The 20,254-nt window shown below is 35.6% G+C and overlaps 2 protein-coding genes across 2 annotated transcripts; one reads left to right on the top strand and one right to left on the bottom strand.

Moving 5' to 3' along the window:
• LOC104753534 (probable pectinesterase 29) lies at window positions 2,161–3,801 on the top strand. Its single transcript, XM_019237733.1, has 4 exons — window positions 2,161–2,338; window positions 2,883–3,098; window positions 3,224–3,498; window positions 3,585–3,801. The coding sequence occupies exons 2-4, from the start codon at window positions 2,907–2,909 to the stop codon at window positions 3,799–3,801; spliced, it is 684 nt and encodes a 227-aa protein (XP_019093278.1). The 5' UTR covers window positions 2,161–2,338; window positions 2,883–2,906.
• LOC104750243 (F-box/kelch-repeat protein At1g57790-like) lies at window positions 7,792–9,390 on the bottom strand. The gene is made up of 2 exons (XM_010472013.2): window positions 9,296–9,390; window positions 7,792–9,072 (listed from the first exon to the last, which is right to left on the bottom strand). The coding sequence occupies exon 2, from the start codon at window positions 9,063–9,065 to the stop codon at window positions 8,340–8,342; it is 726 nt and encodes a 241-aa protein (XP_010470315.1). The 5' UTR covers window positions 9,066–9,072; window positions 9,296–9,390; the 3' UTR covers window positions 7,792–8,339.

The following is a 20,254-nucleotide window of genomic DNA, read 5'->3' as shown; positions in this document are numbered from 1 at the left end:
CCTTAGAACATTGTTCTTCACTAACTTCTAGATTGTATTCTCTCTTAATCTCTGCTTGCATCTCTCTCGGTCTGATCTTTGGATTCTGTCTCAACCTATCCGCAAACAACCAAGCTATCGTTCCTCGCTTTAACATGTGATTGTACCCTGATCTCACACATACATGCTTACTCTCGTATACCTTTATTTGCATCTTGTGTTTCTTCTTACTGTAAGAGCAGTAGCATCTCCACAAACACTTGACCTTAGGATCAATATTAGCACATTTTGCACCAATCTTCAAAGACTGCGATCTATACAGCTTAATGTCGTATCTGGTCTTCAGGGAATACCTGAGCACAAATATCTTGAACTCCTCTGGTGAACTAAACGTTTTCCCCAACTCGAGCTACACTTCAGGATCTTTGACTTCTACATGGTCTTCATTATCCTCGCCTTGGCCATTATCTTCGTCTTCACTTTCTGACAAAGGGTCAGGTATCTTCTCGTCATCAAAGATATCATCTCGACTGTCGTTATCAGTCTAGTCTTCCTCTTCTCTCGCACCCTGTCCAAACTCTGCTTCGAAGTCCTCGTTCTTCTATACCAACACGGTTTCCATCTTCTTCTTCAAAGACTTGGTTTCTATCATCCTGGTACCCTCTTCCTCTTCAGCAGCCTCGTAACCAACATCATCACAATCTTCATCGCCAACCACATCACAATCATCTCCACTTTGAGCACCTAAATCTTCAAAAGGACATGATTCACGCTCTTCTAAGGGAAGAGGAACACAATTATACGGAATAATTGCAGAACCTGAACCATCACCCAATTGAGGAGCGGTCAAATTGGGATCAGTCGAATCGTGAGCATTCGACTCTTTTGCAAAAGCCCCGTGCGCAGACGTTTCTCCATCTTTATCGGGCCTCTTCCGTTTAGGACGACGCGGTAAAAGCTTCTTTTCCTTAGTCATCGGTTCGATCCGAAGAGAAGATCCAAGGAGAAATCGCAAATTGGGGTTCATGATTTTGGGGATTTTGTGATTTTGGGGATTTTGTGATGAATGTTCGATTTAGGGATTAGATTAAAGGAAATAACGACATCGTAATGATGACTAACGAAATTGTTTAACAGATAATAAACCCCGTTTAATATCTCCGTTTGGCCAGTTAACGATGTGCTTCAAACGGCGAAGTCAACAAGACTTTGTGATTTAAATATAAGTCAACAAAACGTTGATGATTTGTTTCAACATTTTCAGACTTCGTGATTTAAATCAACAAAAATGCTAATTTCGGGATTTTAATAACATTTTTCCCGTTTGCTTTCCCCTAGAAAGAAATCTTAATAGACTAATTAGTTTTAATCTGAACCCAAAAAACCTTTTCAAGTAGATATAACATCATTTACACAGGTATTTACACTTCAGTAATCATATTATAAAACTTTTATTTTCTGTTTTTCATAAAAATGACCCTTTATTTGCGAGCATAGTAAATACTTGTATAAAAATAAAATCGTCGGCTAACCCCTAGTTAAATACAATATCTGAAAAACGGAACAATGTGACAAATTTCTTAAAACATATTATAAATAATGCATCTTCAAGTTTGACCAAAATTAATACACATAGTCAATTCTTCCTATAATATTTATTAATTTGGCTATTTAAGTATGCTTTTTGTTAATAGCTTTTGTATTAATGTAATATATATTTTAAAACAAATTTTGTTTCCTTATACATAACAACAGATTGACATTGTTATATTAACCCTCTAGACCTGTATACTGAAACTTCTGCCTTAGCAATGGAGTCTCTCGTTTGTGTTTTTGCTCTTTCAGTTTTGTATGTGACGGTTGTGTCGTCACATACCGTTTCTAATGTTTTTGAAGATATTAGACTTAAAGATACCAACAACGTTATAGTCAAAACAATTGTGGTAGATCAGTCTGGTCATGGTAACTTTAAAACCATACAGGCGGCCATTGACTCTGTTCCCTTCGGTATGAAAACTTGGACCAAAATTTTTGTCAGACAAGGAACCTACTAGTAAGTACTCCTTTATAGGCTTTAACTTTTCATTACATATTTTACATGCATTATAATATATGTTTTCTTTTTTTTTTGCCTCCTTATCATTTTCACTTCCCCACTTGTGAGATCTCTTGTACAAAAAAGTGTGTTGGCTGATGCAGTGAAAAGGTTACGATTCCGAAAAATAAGACAAAAATACAATTGGAGGGAAATCGATCATCACGAACGATAATTCAGTATAAAGATGCAGGGAGCTCCGCTAAAAGTGCTACTCTCACTGTGTTGGCTGAGTTCTTCGTCGCGACAAATATAACATTTAAGGTTTCTTGCATACTCCTATTTCCAAATATTTGATGTTTCAGAATTTTTTTTTCTTGCAAATTATGTTATGTCTTCATAATTTTGTATGCAAAATTTATTAACTTTTATGTTTCTGACTAGTTGCATTCTACAGTATATTTATTATTTGTTGACTTGGATTTAGGTAAATAATAAATTATATTACTTTCAAACATATATTAAATAATTTCTTGATATATGTGTAAAAACCTTAAACATGTATTTTGAATCAGGTGGAATACAAATTTGTAGTATATATATATATATATTAAAAAGAAAAAAGAAAAAAATTTGTAGTATTGTCTTTTTTTACTTCTATTTTATTTAGTGTAGAATCACAAATTTGTAAGCAACGTAGTCGCTGATTATACTTGTTGCATGATTAGATCTGAATGTGTATGACTTTAGATAATATTTTGGGTTATGATGTTGAAACATCATCTCTTTTTCTTTTATGATAATTTTTTTTTTTTGGATTAGAGATCTAAATTGTTTAGTGACTAAAATATTGAACAATTTGTTGCAGAATACCTATAATCAAGAAAAGCCTATGACACGGTATGAAGAGATAAGAGTAGCTCCAGCGGTTTTATTAGTAGCAGACAAGGCGGCCTTCTTCGGTTGCGGATTTTATGGTATGCAAGACACAGTTGGTGACTTAGTCGGCCGTCACTACTTCCAACAATGTTTCATCAAAGGAGCTATTGATTTTATTTGGGGAGGAGGCCAATCTATATACCAAGTAATCTCATTTACAATTCTAATTCTTTCTAATAAACCTATCTTACACACGCATGACTTAAAACCACCATTATACATTTAAATTTTTTTAATGAACAACACTAAATTAGGAGAGTTTCTGTTCAGAGTTGTATAATAGAGGTTATGGGCGTGACAACAGCGACAGCGAGTAATGATGAGGTGAACAGAGGATTGATTGCGGGTTACATAACAGCGCAAGGAAGGGGGACCGAGAAGGAGACAAGTGGGTTTGTGTTTAGTGGATGCGCCATTTTTGGACCTGGTAAGGCATTCCTAGGAAGAGCTTACGGAGGTTACTCGAGGGTTGTGTTTAGCAATACTAACATGGCTAATGTTATTGTTCCTCAAGGCTGGGATTCTTGGACACATCCAAAAGAAGTGTAAGTACGTACATAAGTATTTCTTTACAAATTAATCTGAAACAAGTATATGTATGTTAATAACGATACTTGAAATTGAAAATCAGGAATAAAGTAACATTTGTCGAAGTAAATTGCAAAGGGCCCGGAGCAAACAAAAAAGGAAGAGTGGCGTGGGAGAAGAATCTCTCACCTCAAGATGTATCATATTTTATAAATCATAAGACCTTTTTAAACAAAGATGGTTGGATAGAGAGTCTCCCTCCACATCTAAAAATATTTGGGTCCGAGCTTCAACCTTTTTATTCACCACCTCCTTTTTAAACCAATCATAATGCTTTATGTAATATTATATTTAAAATAAATCCAAATTAAAATTCAAAAAAGCAAAACCAATTAAGAAAAACATATTATGTATACTTTTAATAAAAAAAGTTAAATATTGGTTTGATTTAGATTTTAGAATTAAACGAGCTTATATATCGGTTTGGATTTATAAATAAGGATTAGAGTTTTGATTTTTTTTTCAACCAAACATTAAATAAAATAAAAATAAAATCCCACGGCTGGTTTTCCAAACCGGGGATAAGAGTTTACAAACAAAGTTTCAGAAAGAAGGGATCTAGACGCTCGAGCTAGACAATACGCCTTGAGGTTTGAAGTCCATGGAATTAGAGTTTAGATTTTAAAATTAGAAAAAAATTATATGTCTGTTTGGGTTTACGCATGGGTTGTTAGAGTTTAGATTTTACAATAAAAACAAAATTATTCGTCCATTTGGGTTTATAAAAAATAGTTAGAGTTTATATTTTTCAATTATACAAACTTATATGTCGGTTTGGTTTACAAACGACTGGTTAGGATAAAGATTTTACAATTAAAATAAAATAATATGTCAGTTTTGGTTTGTAAAAGAGTAGTTAGGGTTTATAATTTATAATTAAACAAAATTCTATGTCGGTTTAAGTTTATAAAAAATGATTAGAGTTTAGATTGTAAAACCATAACGAAAGTATGTTGGTTTGAGTTTATAAAAGAGCGGTTTAGGTTTTTTAAGTTGTATGATGTATACATATTTATTTTGTTATTTATAAGGAGGTGAATAAAGACTTAAATTGAGATGATAATTCATTTGGTTGAACAAAAAAAAATTATGTTTGTTAAATGTCAAAATAAGATTTTGTAATAAAAGTGTTTTATATTATGACTATTTTTATTTTGGTCTTCGATTTATAGCCCCACAAATTTCATGATTGGAAATACGAGTTTCTGTTAGGGGTTTCAGTGTGGTTTTCACTTACAGTGTGAGTGAAATTTGATGGAAGCGGTTAACGTAATAAAAGTAAATAAGTTTTGACCATTGGTAGCCATTTTAATCAATTCCCATTGAAAGGGCAAGTGGTTAAAAACTTCTAGACATGCTGAAAAGTTAGAGTCAACGTATCAACTTTTTTCCTTTTTTAGATAAGAGATTATAAGAGATTACAATATAACAAGAGATTACAATATATCAATAAGCAAGCATCCGCAAAAACTGAAAAAGTAAAATTATATGTTGCTTTCTTTTTTAGATTACCCGCTAACAAATTGATAAATATGTTATTTTTCTTGATGATTTTCGTCTTTAGTCTAATTTGCTCTTCTTATTTGGCTATCATTTTCTTTTATGAAACTCTTTTTTTTTTTTGAAAATCAGTTACATTGCAAACTATTTTATCATTTCCTTAGTATACAGATTTTGAAATTGGTTTTAATATTTAGTTTGTCAATCTTTAATAGGTTATTGTTATTAATAATTAATAACCTTTAAGGTGGTTTATTTTGATGGCCAACCAAAGGAAAACAAATACAGAAGAGAGGTAATAAATGGTATAAAATCCTTAGTTATTAACTGTTACTTCCAAAATTCTGAATTATTTTAATTTCAATTATTTTAATTCTAAAAATACCTTTTTCTTATAATTATTAAACACATTCAAAACATTACTTGATTTCAATGAAAATTGAAGCAAATCTATACTAGTATTTTTGCAGCAGTTTTTGCTCAAAAATAAGTTTTGAAAAGTTTTTACATTTAATGCATTGACTTAAATATTAATTACCAAAAATTTAAAAAGTATATATATTTTTTTTTGACAACAAAAAGATCAGCTCATAAGAGCCAATATGAAGAAAATCATCTACGAACAGAAAATGATGTGGTGAGGTACGCGCTTGGCGTGCCAAGGAGTCCGCACTTACATTTGCATTTCTTGAAATTAAAGATAGAGAGAAAGAAGAAAACTCTTCCATGTCCATCTTGATATTGTCGAGGTAGGGCTTGAAGACCGACCAGTCCTGAGGAGAAGAGACCATCTTCACCAATTATGAGCAATCTGTATAAAAAGCCACATCTCGATAGTCATGTACAATCATGCACCGCAAAGCCCAGACAAAGGCTTCTACTTCAGCGTGCAATGGGGATAGACTGCGTCGGAAATTGGCTGCGCCCCTCATCGTCGAAGCTTCCTGAAAGGATGAACATACCCATCCTGTACCTGCAAAAACATCTCCTGCCTTCCACGAACCATCTATAAAACACCGATAACCTGAGAAAAAAGTGGGTAGATGGCCGACACGCCCCAGAGCCGGAAAGCCTGGGACGCGTAGATAGGGGGATAAAACCTCCTTAATATCCTCTGTCTGAGCCTGCAACCATTTAGACGCCTCGCCCACTACAACCGCAGAGACATCCTCTGGCCTTTCCATGGTATTCTCAAAAACACGAGCATTCCTTGCCTTCCATATATACCACATGATCCAAGGGAAAACCAGTACTTGAGACCCCGGATTAGATGACCCCAGGAAATGATCCACATTGGCATACAAAGAGTCTGTGGGAAAGGAAACTGGTCCAACCGGCACCTGAGTTAAAGCCTAACCTGTATGGCAGGTGGACACCGGAAAATAGCATGATTAATGTTTCCTCATCATCCCCACACCTAGAACAAACTGAGACATGCAATACCCCGCTTCTTTAAATTCGCTGAAACCGAAATGCACCTAGATAAAAATTGCCACATGAAGTGCTTAATCTTTGGTGGACAAGCCACCTTCCAAACCCCCGCTAGTAGAGGGTTAATATCCGGCCCACACTGATTAACCTGAATAACCCTCTGTTTCGCCAACCGTTCCGTCTCATATCCTGATTTAACAGTATATTTCCCGGATTTCGTGAAGTGCCAACCGAAAGGGTCATCCCTTTGAGAATTATCCAAAAGTAAGGCCTCGATAAAAACCACATCTTCCGGAAGAAAATGCTCAAGGAGCATATCCATATGCCAAGTATTAGTCTGGCGATCAACAAGGTGTGGAATTTTTAACGAAGGGTCCTGGAAAGGTCCCTTACTCAAAGCTGGTCTTAGGGATTGAGCTGGTATCCATGGATCATGCCATATAGAATTGGATTCTTCAGAGCCAACTCTTTTAATAAGTCCTTTATTAACCAAAGATCAAGCTGAAACAATACTCCTCCATCCCTAAGATGGAGAGTATGAACGTATTAGATCCATAGGATTAGTATTCCTATAATACCTACCTTTGAAAACCCGCGTAAAAAAAGAATCGGGAGCCTCTTTCAGCCGCCACAATTGCTTAGCCAACATAGCAATCATCCACATTCCTTTTTTTTTATACTCCTTGTTTATGATATACTACATGTGTTTTAACTTTTAACTCTTTTTCTGTTAACTATATTGTCTTAACTCATTTCTATTTGTTACTATGTAGTATAACGAAAGTGGAGTTCAATATAATGAAAGTGGAGTACAATATACCAATTCTGTGTGAAAAATACGAGAAACATTTTGGAAAAGTTATTTCCTAATGCGATGGTATATTTTGTTCAAATTTAGATATATATTATAATATGAGTGATTATATTGTAGTAAAAAACTTTGATTGCTGCATGATTAGGTGTTGAAACATATGTAGCAGATGTAAAAAATAAAAAGGTTGTGGTCATTGGTATCTTTGACAAGGATGAATTGTTGAGAAAACTTATTGAGGAGGCTGAAGAACGCAAAAGAGTTGCAAAGTTGTGTGAAGAAATTGACAACGGTAGAAATATATATCTCACTTGAATTATATATATCCAACCAAATACTGATTATGAAACGGAGATGGCCGACTATTACATGTTTAGTGATGAAAATCCTAATGCATGTTGTGATGCTCTATTCTGTAACACAGTCAGATGTTCATCATCATGGAGAATTTAGTATGCTAATGGATCTTATCTATCTTGAGATATTTTAATGGTTTAGTCATAAAATATTCATAATAATCCATAATAATCCCATTAAAATATAGATACAACATGTAGATAGGTATTGATTCACCTCACATCTCAAATCTGTTTAAGAAGCCTATCCAAACAGCTCTTTTTCCAATATCTCATCATATAAGATGTGTCAAGATCAAATTAATGATTACTCCACAAACATTGCCAAAATAGTTTAAATCAGCTCAAAAACGTTCTTGGGAGGCTCAATCCAAAAGTCATTAGAAGAAAGCTGGTTTCCGCAATCAAGATTATGCTCACGCGGGTGGTATCTCCTTTCATGAACCGAATACGCCACACAACGTTTCTCATCGTAACTTAACATAGGGAAGTAGACGCTATTCCTTAAACTCCCCTTGTTGACATAAGTTCTCGATTCACATGACTTACTACTCACAAAAATAGTTAAGCTGCCAAGTGTATCATTCTTTTCCCAAGTACCTCTTGCAAGATCGAGTTGAAACACCAAAGGATCCTTGTTTTCATATGTACATATCACAAATATATCTCCTTTATAACCCACCATGAACCTTCCTCCATTTCAACTCTCCTCATCAGGACATCTAGGTGGCAGTACATCAAGAACATTCCATTTGCGTAAAGACGGATCAAAAACCGCAAGCCAGTTCTTTCGGTTGAGACAGTAAAACACACCATTTGAGAAGACAACTTGGTTATCTTCAACATCAAGAAATTGAGACTCAACCTGCATTGAAGTCCACATCGTTTGACCGGGGCTCCAAGTGCGGATAGTGACATGGCCAGGATCATAATCCTTGATCGTAAACACAACACACTCACTAGATGTAGGAGCACAAGAGAAACCCACCAACTGATAATAATTCCACAACTGAAGATCAGGCAAGACCACAAGATCCATACTAAACGGATTGAACAAGACAAAGTCTGATGAATCCTCTTTGCTCATAAGTAACCAACCATCTTTAGAGTAATGAACAATAGAGCCAAGTAATGATTTAGGCACTTCCATTGCATATTTCGTACCGTTTGATGCATCATAAAACTCGTAAGTGTTCTTGGTTTGAGGGAAGCACATGAGCCAAGGAGATCGGTCTATGACCCTAACTGAAACTGCGGCTTCATACCACGATTTGCATACAACAGAAGCTCTTACGTTATCTTTGATTTCAAGATAAGTCATTACTGAGCTTAGAAGCTCCAAAGGAAGGTATCTCCATATTTGATTCTCAGCCTTTTCTTTTGTACACTCCATGTTCTTGGACCCTTCATTGTTTTTCACGCTCATGTTGGGTCTGAGAATATTGTTCATAAACAAGATCCAAAATCTAAATCAGTTTTAAAAAAAGACTAAAACCATTGAATTCAAGAATCTGGATTTGGGCATCTGGATTACGAAACTTGGTTTTCCAAATTGCCACTGATGATGATGATTATCAAGAACATAATAAAGCTTTCGGTTTTATCCCCCAAATCAGATACAATTAAAAGAAAAAAAACAGAACATAGAAAACTTACGAATCTCAACTTTACTGCTCCTGCTTGTACTTCTTGTGTTTGGGTGAAGGGTGACAACTGACAAGATAATGCAATTTATTATTCCTTTCATTTACAGATTTATCCAAAAAAAATGTTTATATGTATTTACTATTTCGACACACATTCCAATCCGTTCCGATTTTGTTTTTTTTTTCGGTTTTAGAGTTTATTATTGATCCAATAAGTACCGGAAAATAATTATTTTGGTTTAGTTTGGTTCATATCCGTTCATTCTCGATTTTGTCAGGTATATATATAAAATTCTTAAAAGGATAATATAAATTTATTTAAAAAGACTCTTAAAAGGAAAAAGTATATTTTGCTATAGTTTTATGAAAAAAGATATTACACATAAAATTTGGTGGTATAATTTTATTATATTATTTTTGATATATTTTCTGTAATAACAAAATTATTTAACTAGATATATCACAAATTTTGTATGTTATATAATTTTTTGTTTGGTATATAATTTTCTTATAAATTTGTTTCTATATTTTGTTTTAGTAAAATTCTACAAATCATTTATCACTTTGTTTATTTATCAGAAATACATAAAAACAAAAACAAAAATTATTTTTAGGAAAAAATTAAAAAATATATATTTTTAAATATATTTCTGGTCAACGCCGGACAATGCCGGTCAGCAGTGGTCAACGCCGGATTCTGACCAACAAAACACTAGAGTTAAATGTTTATGGGGTTGTACACATAATCTATGTTTGTGTATGCATGTCCTTATGTGATGTCAATAGTTCACGTAGTTAACAAGATATTTATATTGTTTGCATGTGTGGCCATGTGTTGGCGTATATTTCATGTAGGTGACAATCATTTTTCCTATATTTTTTTGGTTTTTTCAAATATTTTTAGATTTTTCAATACTCTGTTTTGTATATTTCTGGGTATTTCTAATATTTTGTTTATTCGAATCTAAAAATAACAAATATTTCCATGTGTATAATTGTATTTCGGGAAATATTTTAGAAAAGAATACCAACACGATATATTCCACTAATTATTTTGATTTTGTCACTTTTTTCGAAATAATTTCAAAGATATTTAGCTATTTTTTGAAAAAAATATTATTATACAACTGTTGTGTTGTAACATTTACATATACATATTGGAAAATATCAATTATATTTTAATACATTTATTTGTAGTTAATATGTTTCTTAGTGTACTAATATTTCTTTATCATATAATTCATATTACATAGTTCCTAAGTAATCCATTTTTGGACTATATATATTATGATATTAAGAAAACATAGTAAAAATTGATTAGAAATGCCTTGTTTTTTTTATAATTTACAATTGTATATAACTATAGATCAATAATATTCAATTGTTGTTCCTGAATTCTACAATGTATCCCTAATAACTAATAAATATACTTAAAATTATAATGTATATTTTCAAAACAAAGTATATTTTAGAAATTGGATAAACGAGGAACAAAGTGAGTATATTTTAGTTTGTTATAAAAACGGTTATGGTTTAATTATAATATTAACTAATTAACAATTTTCATATGGTTACGGTAAATATAATTTTAACCATCGAAATACGGGTTTTAACCATTTTATATGGTTAGAGTCTAGTTATGATTTAATATAGTCAGGTTATGGTTGGAAATATGGTTATGTTTTAATTTTTGGTCATGTTAGAGTAGGACGCTCAGAAAGAACAAATCAAGTATTTTTCTTGTGCTAAATTGTAAATGAAAATGGTTTAGGTCATATCCAAAGAATTGTAACCTATACAAATGGTTCCATAACAAATATAAAGAAAAACATGAAGCTGTGGGCACAAGATGAAGTGATGGTGTTTATGTTGTTGTCCTTCTCACATCAAGTCTTTACCAAGAGCTTCCAACGAACACCTTTTTAGCCTGACACCTTTTTCGCCCATGCTCAACATCTCCACACTCGATGCATTGCACTGTCTTCAAGGTGTTGTGCTAGCGGATCAACTTGACACTTCCCGCTTCGTCTGAAGTCCTTCAGGTACATTTCGTGACAATGTGTAACTCCTACAGATGCTTTGTTTCTTCAATCTCCCCCCTTTTTATCTGAGTGTGTGCCTCAAGCTTCCTGTAACAAGTTAGTGATGCAAACCGAACAGCAAAACGAAAACTGAACCACATAGCATTAAGATAACTGAAATACTTCAGAGCAACAAAAGGTTCAAAGGTTCAATACATAGCCGAGTAGAACTAAAAGGAGATGAGTTCTGCAATCGTAGATGCAATACATAACCGTTAGAGAGTTTCAGACTAAAGACAACCACTAAGTCAAACTCCTACTTATATTACTCCCCCTACATACGAGCATGCACAAATTTTTTCAGCCACTCTCGGTTTCATCACCGTCTTCCTCATCTTCTGGATCACCCTCACCCTTAGAGTAAATGAAATAAAGGTAATCTCCCCCTGCTTGAGTGCACAGACTCATATAAAAACTAATGGTAAATGATCAGAGAGAGTTAATGAGGAGAGAGACTCACCGCAAGACGTTCCATCATGAGTTTGGTGAATTCATGCAAGTGGTGAATGTCCGACAGAAGCGTGCAAGGAGTCTGAGAAGACAAAAGCTACTTCGGTTCAATCTTGAACTTAGCAGGTGCAGCAGAGGTAACATCACCGGAGAGAGCAGTAACAATGCGTTGGAAGCACAGGAGCTGATCGATGAGATTGGGAAGGATGAGACGAACATTGGAAGAGGCATTCGCAACGACAGAGCTGCAGGCACAGATCTCATCAAAGATAAACTTCCCAAAGTTAAACTGATGACCTTTGAGAATCATGAACAGAAGTGTAGACCGTTCAGCGGACATAGAGTTTGGGTTCATTGTTGGCATCCATTTCTGGCAGCAAATCTTCTGAAGCATGGCCACTGTATCTCCCATCTCCTTTTTGCTGCGAAGATCCCAAGCACGAATCCGACCATCAGTCAGGAGAGTGACAATGTCATCGAGGCTGTCAGGAACTTGGATCTGAGTCGCATTCAGAGGGTAGGGCTCATTGGGAAGCTAATACATGGTATTGATGATAGACGGAGAGAATTCATACATGGATCCACGAACAAAGACCTTGAGGGTGTCAAGCCCTTTTGTGTCACCTTCAGCAAGATTCGCATAGAACTCCTTCACAATATTACCAACAAACAAGTCAACTTCAGTGACCCTGGGCAAGAGACCAAAATCAGACAAGATTTTGTAAGCGTCACCAACGTGAGGAACATCCGGAGCAAGAAATCCCATCTGATTGAATGAGCGATCCGAGATTGTCTGAAATAGACGCATGGAGAATTCAGAGATGAACTGAGATGAGTAGGGGTCGAAGAATGGGAGCTTCAGTTCAGGGTAGTTGCGATCCCGAGTGGCAGTGAGGCGACGGTTGGCAACATAGCGAGAGAGAAACGTCGGTGGGGGAACCTCAGCAACATCCTCTTTAGGGTGAGTCGAAACTTTAGTGACATCCTCAAGATCATCACGAGGAGAGGAGCGAGTGGAACCACGCCGAGGCATAGGACGAATGGGAGTTGACAGAGTTTTAGTCTTCCCCTTAGAGCCGGAGGCGCGAGAGCACGAGCGTTTGGATGGAGGAAGAGCAGGACTGGTTCTACTGTGAATCTTTCAAACCAAGAGTTGGGAAAACTTGAGCGTGAGAACAGAAAAGCAGCCAAATCCTTGAAGATGGTTAACACAATAATTTTGGTTCGTGATGAGGATGGTGCTTTGAGGGATCAAGAGGGCCACTTGCGCAATGAGCATGGCCAAAAGCTTGATGCAGAGGGCAATGTGATTGCTACGCCAGTTGTCAACCCACAAGCTATTGTCAACCAGCAAGCTGTTGCCGATGAGGAGGTTAACATTGGTGTCGATCGACGCCAACAAGAGGGCATCGACCGACACCCACCTCCAGCAGACGTACGTGGAGCTGCCAACCACGTCCACAACCCGGTTTGAAGACAAGAACAAAACCGGGATCTGATCAGGACTATTTCAGACTTCAACAGAGCTGATTTGATGTATGAAAACCGCTCTCCAATTGTTCCACCTCCATTCCCAAGGAATGACTTTGAGCTGAAGCCTGCATACTTCAAACTTGTTGGGCAAAGACCCTTCTCTAATCTGCTAAATGAGAAAGCTTTGGACCATATTGAGCACTTTGAAGACTTGGTGATTAGTATCAAGGCCAATGGAGTAAATGAAGACTACATCTACTGCAAGCTCTTCCCATATACACTTGTAGGAGAAGCATCCCAATGGTTGAAACAGTTGCCAGCCCGTTCTTTGACCTCTTGGCAACAAGTGAAGGTGGCTTTTTTCAACTACTTTTATGATGATGCTATGTCAGATGAGCTAAGAGTCAAGTTGTCCTCCTTCAAGCAAAGACCAAATGAAGCTTTCAAGGCAGCTTGGGTAAGATTCAAGGCATATCGAAGGGATTGTCCACACCATGGTTTTTCAAGAGTGCAACTGTTGAGTATCTTTTTCAGAGGAATTGACTGGGAATATCAGCTGGCTTTGGATGCTGCAAATCATGGAAACTTCAAGACAAGATACCCAGATGAAGCTGAGAATTTGATTGAGAACCTAGCATCCAGTAACAGTACTAAGAGAGCTCATGCTGAAAGAAAGAGAATATATGGAGGATTTGATGCCAATCAACTTGCTTTAGTAAGTGCAAAGCTGGATTCAGTTAATAACCTTTTAGTTGGCAAGAAATCAGTTCACTTCGCTGATGAAGTTGAAACTTTTGCACCAGAACCTGAACAAGGGAATGAAGAAGATGATGTAAACTATGTCTATGGAACTCAAGGTCAGCGGTTTGGTGATCAGCAAGGTAGCAGGCCTTATAGTGGAAACAGCCATCATAGTAATTTTCAAGGCAATTCTTTTGGTTTCACACCCAAACCTTACTTTCAGAAGCAGCAAGGATACACAAGGACTTTTGGCAACAAGTCATATCAGTCTCCTCCTCCAAAAACAGCTAAGAGTAGTAGGATGGAAGTTATGCTAGAGCAACTCTTGCAGGGTCAATCGAGCAAACGTTCGTGTACTCACTCGATTAACTGATTGTGCATGCAAAAACGATCCAAGGGTAGCCAACACTTGATTCCTTTCATCGACAACATCGATAGACCAAGGTTACTCCGTCAAAAACAAGTACCACAACCGCAACCAACAACAATTGAGGAGGTCATGAATAATCAGAATGGTATTCCCACAAGTCCAGCAAGAGGAGGTTGTTGATATTCCCAACTCCAATCACTTCTAAACATGACACACTAGTCTAGCAAGAGGAGGTTGTTGCTTGGATATTACACACCAAGTAACAAGGAAGTGTTCTAGACAAAGAACAAAGAGATAAACTCATAAAGTGAAAAAGAAATTGATTGATGATTCTCAAATGAGATTACTTGAGTTTATATAGGGATAAGAGACTTGGTAACAAAACCAAGCATTGATTATTCTTGAAACTAAAAGACAATGAATATAGATAGTTGAATGGAGACCCAACTGTTGAAGTTTTCTTTCCCAAGGTGAGTTGAACTCCATTTTCATCATCCCTCTTTGACCACAAAATAAAGTGATTACTTTGGGCTTGTATTATGCTCAAAGTGGACCTCCAAACAAAAGAGTAGATCATTACTGAAGTGTGGGTCTATTGTCTCATTAAAAACTTTTCTGGAAAACCCATTGGGACAAAACCAAGGATAAGGAAAAAGAGTACAATGTCCACACGCCCTTCGGTCCACTTAGCTCTTTATTTTGTTCGGATCAAGCTTAAGGTATTATGTTGTACTTGGTTTTCCTCTTTGTTCCAAATATCTTCAAACATCAATTGGACAGCTCCAGCAAGCTGTTTGCTCCTCACCCTCGTAATTGGTCCAACAGGCAAGCAGAGCAACTTTCGGAACAAGCTCAGCTTCCACTTAATAATTCTCAGTATTCCTATTATCCTATCATGCCCCTCCTCTTCAAAAGGATTTGTCCTCAAATCCTGATCATCTGCAACAAATGGAGCCAAAACAGCAACATTAAAAATCGGACTCACTTTGTACCTACCTTGCAAGTCGAGTTTGTATGCATTGTCACTGATCTTTCTTTAGATCTAAAAGTGCCCATCAATTCTGGGCATGAGTTTTGACTTCCTTTTATCTGGAAACCGTTCTTTCCTCAAGTGAACCCACACTTGTTCTTTGGGTTTAATTACCATCTTGCGCCTTCCTTTGTTAGCTTGTTTTGCATACTGCTTTGTCTTTGCTTCAATATTGAGTCGTACTTTCTCATGAATCTGCTTAACAAGTTTAGATTTCTTTTTACCATCTATACTAACTCTTTCACTCAAAGGCAAAGGGATTAGATCCAAAGGTGTTAGAGGATTGAAACCATAGACAATTTGGAAAGAAGAATACTTAGTAGCAGAATGAACTAAATAATTATATGCATACATAACATGAGGCAAACATTCTTCCCAAGATTTGATGTTCTTTTTAATGATATCACGCAAAAGAGTATGCAAAGTTCTATTCACTACCTCGGTTTGTCCGTCATTTTGAGGATGACGGACAAACAGCTTAAGAACTTAGTATCTCTATCAGAAACAATAGTTCTAGGCATGATATGCAATCGCACAACTTCTCTAAAGAACAAATCAACAACGTTTGTAGCATCATCAGTTTTGTTACATGGAATGAAGTGTGTCATCTTAGAAACTATATCAACAACCACAAAGACAAAATCTTTACCAGTACCAGTTATAGGCAAACCAAGCACAAAATCGATAGAAAATATCATTCCAAGGCTGAGTAGGAATAGGATGTCGATACTTTACCGTGATGTTGTTAATGGCACGACAGTCTACACACATGCGCCAAGAGCCATCCTTCTTAGGCACAAGGAGAACATGTACAACACATGGGCTTAGGCTCTCCCTGATGTAACATTTTTCGAGAAGCTCTCCAATCTGCTTTTAAAGTTCCTTTGTTTCCAACGAATTGGTTCGATAAGTCGGCCGGTTTGGAAGTGACGCACCTGGGAAGAAATCAATTTGGTGTTCTATACCTCTTATTGGCGGCAAACCGTTAGGATTCTCTTCTGGAAAGATATCTGAGAATTCCAGCAAAATATCTATCAAATCACTCGGAAGCTTCGGTGCAAGGTCAGAAAATGCTATTAGTGTTTCTTTATACGTAAGCAAAAGCAATGGCTGTTGAGAGTACAAAGACTTCCTTACTTGACTCTCTTTGACAAAGAAGTTGGAGTTCTTAGGAGATACCTCTGGTTTTTCTGGTTTAATTTATTTTTCTTGGCATTTCTTCAACTGGACTTGGTCTTGAAGGACCTCGAACAGAGTTAAAGGAACCAGAGTGATCTTCTTTCCTTGGCTGAGTTTTGGTATAACACAACATTTCACTCTGCTACTCAGTTTACTCTTTTTGAAGTGGTTTACGGACAACCACCTCCCATCCATCTTCCATATCTACCAGGTGAAACTAAAGTGGTTGCAGTGGTTCAGAGTTTGCAGGACCGGGAAAATATGATCATGTTGTTGAAGTTCCATTTGATGCGAGCTCGGAATCGAATGCAGGAGTATGCTAATAGACACCGTTCTGAGAGAAATTTTGAGGATTGTGATTTTGTGTTTTCTTAAGATGCAGCCATATAGGCAACAGTCGGTGGTAATACGGGGGAATGACAAGTTGGCTCCCAAGTATTATGGACCTTACAAGGTGGTTGATCGCTGTGGAAAGGTGGCGTACCGGTTACAATTGCCTCAAGGATCTCAGGTGCACCCAGTCTTTCATGTCTCGCAACTTAAGGTGCTCGTGGGAAACTTCAACACTTCCACTAAATTACATGTAGATGTGAGTGACGTTTTTGTCAGGGAACATGAGAAGATTTTGGAACGACAGATGGTTAAACACCGATTCAGAGCTAAGACTAAGGTATTGATTAAATGGGTCAATGATGGGGACAAGGAAGCAACTTGGCAGTATATGTTTCAGGAATTCCTCAGGTGTTGCAAATAAAGGAAGTTGGAGGTCAGGAAGTTAATTATGGAAGTTTTGTGGGGTATTGGAATAAAGGAGTTAGTGAATAAGGTTGAGACGCATCACATCAGTAGTAGAGTGACACGTAATGTCGGTGGTTTTGGAGTGGAGTGAAGCACGTGCTTAGGAAGGCGGTCAAGAGCGCGTGAGAGGAATCAGATTGAACTTAAAAGGAATGGACGAGTCATCGTTTAGCTCATTACGAAATTTATCAGACCTTTTGATTTTGTAATCATCTCTCTTATCTCCTCTGTAATTGGTGTGTTGCTCTTGCTTATTGTAGTGGTTTCTTGTTTATCAAACTCTTGTAAGCTTGAGATCTGAATCTTATATTTCACAAACATTTGTTCATTTTGGTTGAATAATTTTTTGAATAAACTCGTTTATCATTATCAATATGCATACTAGGAAGATATAGCACGGCAGAGACAGGGCCATAATTATAATGGGGACCATGTATACAACGACCTTCATATGAAAATCAGCGGCTACTATAAGAGAATGATTCTCATCTGGATTATGAGGCTGATGCGACTAGTATAAGCGCCACTTATCGAAAGAATCTACTCGAGGACCTAGTAGTCAAGAACAACTCTCTGAAATCTGGACGGCTAAGTATTGACGCACATAACTTGGAAGCGAGACCAAACTTAGTGAATGATGTCAATCGGGATCAGATCGGAGTTGCCTTCTCTATCTATCGAGTTTCAAAGATATAGAAATAGAAGTAATATGGATATATATAAAAAAAAAAAGAAATATGCGGTTTAAGATGTTAGAAGATTTACTTTTTTTTTTTTTTGAAAAAACATTAGTAGGTCATTTTATTGAGTATTTTAGGCCCAAACTAATTAAAAAGGCTGGCCAAAAGTTGAGGAGAACAAACAACTTATATTGTAATCAAACAATTTAAAGGTAATCAAAACCATTAATTCATATAAAAAATCCCATTTAAAGGTAATCAAACAATTATTTTCTTTTTATAGTGTATATTGTAAATTAGGATTTGTCATATTGCATACTTACGAACTGATAATTTTAGGTTTTGCATATAATTTCAAAAATCCAATATATTAAGTATTATTTCCTTATATCATTAAATTCATTACATCAAATATAAAAGACAATATGGCTTTAAGACAAAGATTTTACCAACTATACATAAACTTTTCATGATAATAATCATTTGAAAGATAGAGTCCATCTTCTCTAGCATCCCAAAACGTTACTTCACCAAATTTAAAGAAAATATGAGAATCTTCATCGTAAGCAGTAAAAGTAACAGAAGATTTAAAACCCACTCCATGCGATAGTTTGCAGTCAAACTTAGTCCCACCAAAAAATTTATCCCCAAACTTAAAGGAATAAAAGTATGAACGACCTACTGAGTGAATACCAAGATCGTCTTGATCAGATGTACAATGAATCGTGAGAATATCATCACTCCTGTTGAGAGAATTATAGATAATTACTTTGTTTTTTGGAAGATTTTTGCTAGCATTGTTCGATCCAAAACTTAAAGCAATTACAATGATTAAAACAAAAAAATGATTCATGATTTAGAGCTATATATATATATATATATATATATATATTGTATAAGTTGGTAAAACCAAGTCACCCAAGTAGTATATATATATATATCCATTAGATTTTAAAATTAATATCTTTGCATAACTTAAAGGGAATCTTTGACTCTTTTATTTTGGTAACAACTTAATTAAGTATCTAAGTTTAAATCTATACATCCAATGCACATTATAAAGAGTACATGATAGGAACAAATATTGTTAACTTAATTAAGTACCTAAGTATAAATCTATACATCCAATGCACATTAAAAAGAGTAAATGATAGGAACAAATATTGTTAACTTAATTAAGTACCTAAGTTTAAATCTATACATCCAATGCACATTAAAAAGAGTAAATAATAGGAACAAATATTGTTAACTTAATTAGGTACCTAAGTTTCAATCTATACATCCAATGCACATTAAAAAGAGTAAATTATAGGAACAAATATTGTTTTTGTAGTTTTGAATATATATCTTTCTCTCGCTAAACTCTCCTCCTTATCTCTAGTTTATCTTATGAGTTTAATGGTTGATATTGTTGATTACACTATAAAAAGAATTTAATGGCTTGTTGTTGTTGCGCTCTGTCTCTTTCCGAAGACGTAAATTAATTTTGGTTCATGTAATCTCAAGCTCACAAATCATTCTACTCTATTTTTTCTTAGATATCAAGTAAAAATATCAATAAGGGTAAATTAATTATCGTCGATGCTATTATAAACAGCGACTTGACAAATACACAAACCAACAATATCAACCAACCAAATTTCTGAGGGGAAGAGCCAATGTTGTCATGTTTGTGCACATTCAATTGCATCGGCCTCATGTTTAGATAGTTATAGGAAATGTATACTATAAATAAAGATGTGAGATTCCTATAAGGAACCTTATAACATATTACTTAGAAATTAAACATGTTTAATCAGTTGGTGCACACAAAAAAAATAGTTTTAATCAGTTTCTGAAATTTAATAAATGTTTAAAACCTTTTTTTTTTTTGAACAAAGGTTTGTTTTCATTAATCAACCGAATATGAGTTCATACAAACCATAGAAACAAAGAGAATGCAGTTTAAGACAAAGTAAAAGAAACAATAAGGGGAAAGCAAATACTACACGAAGGTAGCTAAGGTAGCTAAACAAGGATCTTGGGAACCAAAGCTAGATAACAAGATGGAGCAAAAGACAACACGGTTTGTTGAGAATTCATCCACGGTTTATAAACCTTTTTTTTCTTTGGGAAAAAACCTATTACATGCATCTATAACCTATATACGCTTTAAACATCTTAGGAG

This window comes from Camelina sativa, chromosome 16 (assembly GCF_000633955.1).
Source record: "Camelina sativa cultivar DH55 chromosome 16, Cs, whole genome shotgun sequence".
Classification (NCBI taxonomy): domain Eukaryota; kingdom Viridiplantae; phylum Streptophyta; class Magnoliopsida; order Brassicales; family Brassicaceae; genus Camelina; species Camelina sativa.
This window is presented reverse-complemented; position numbering and strand designations above follow the sequence as displayed.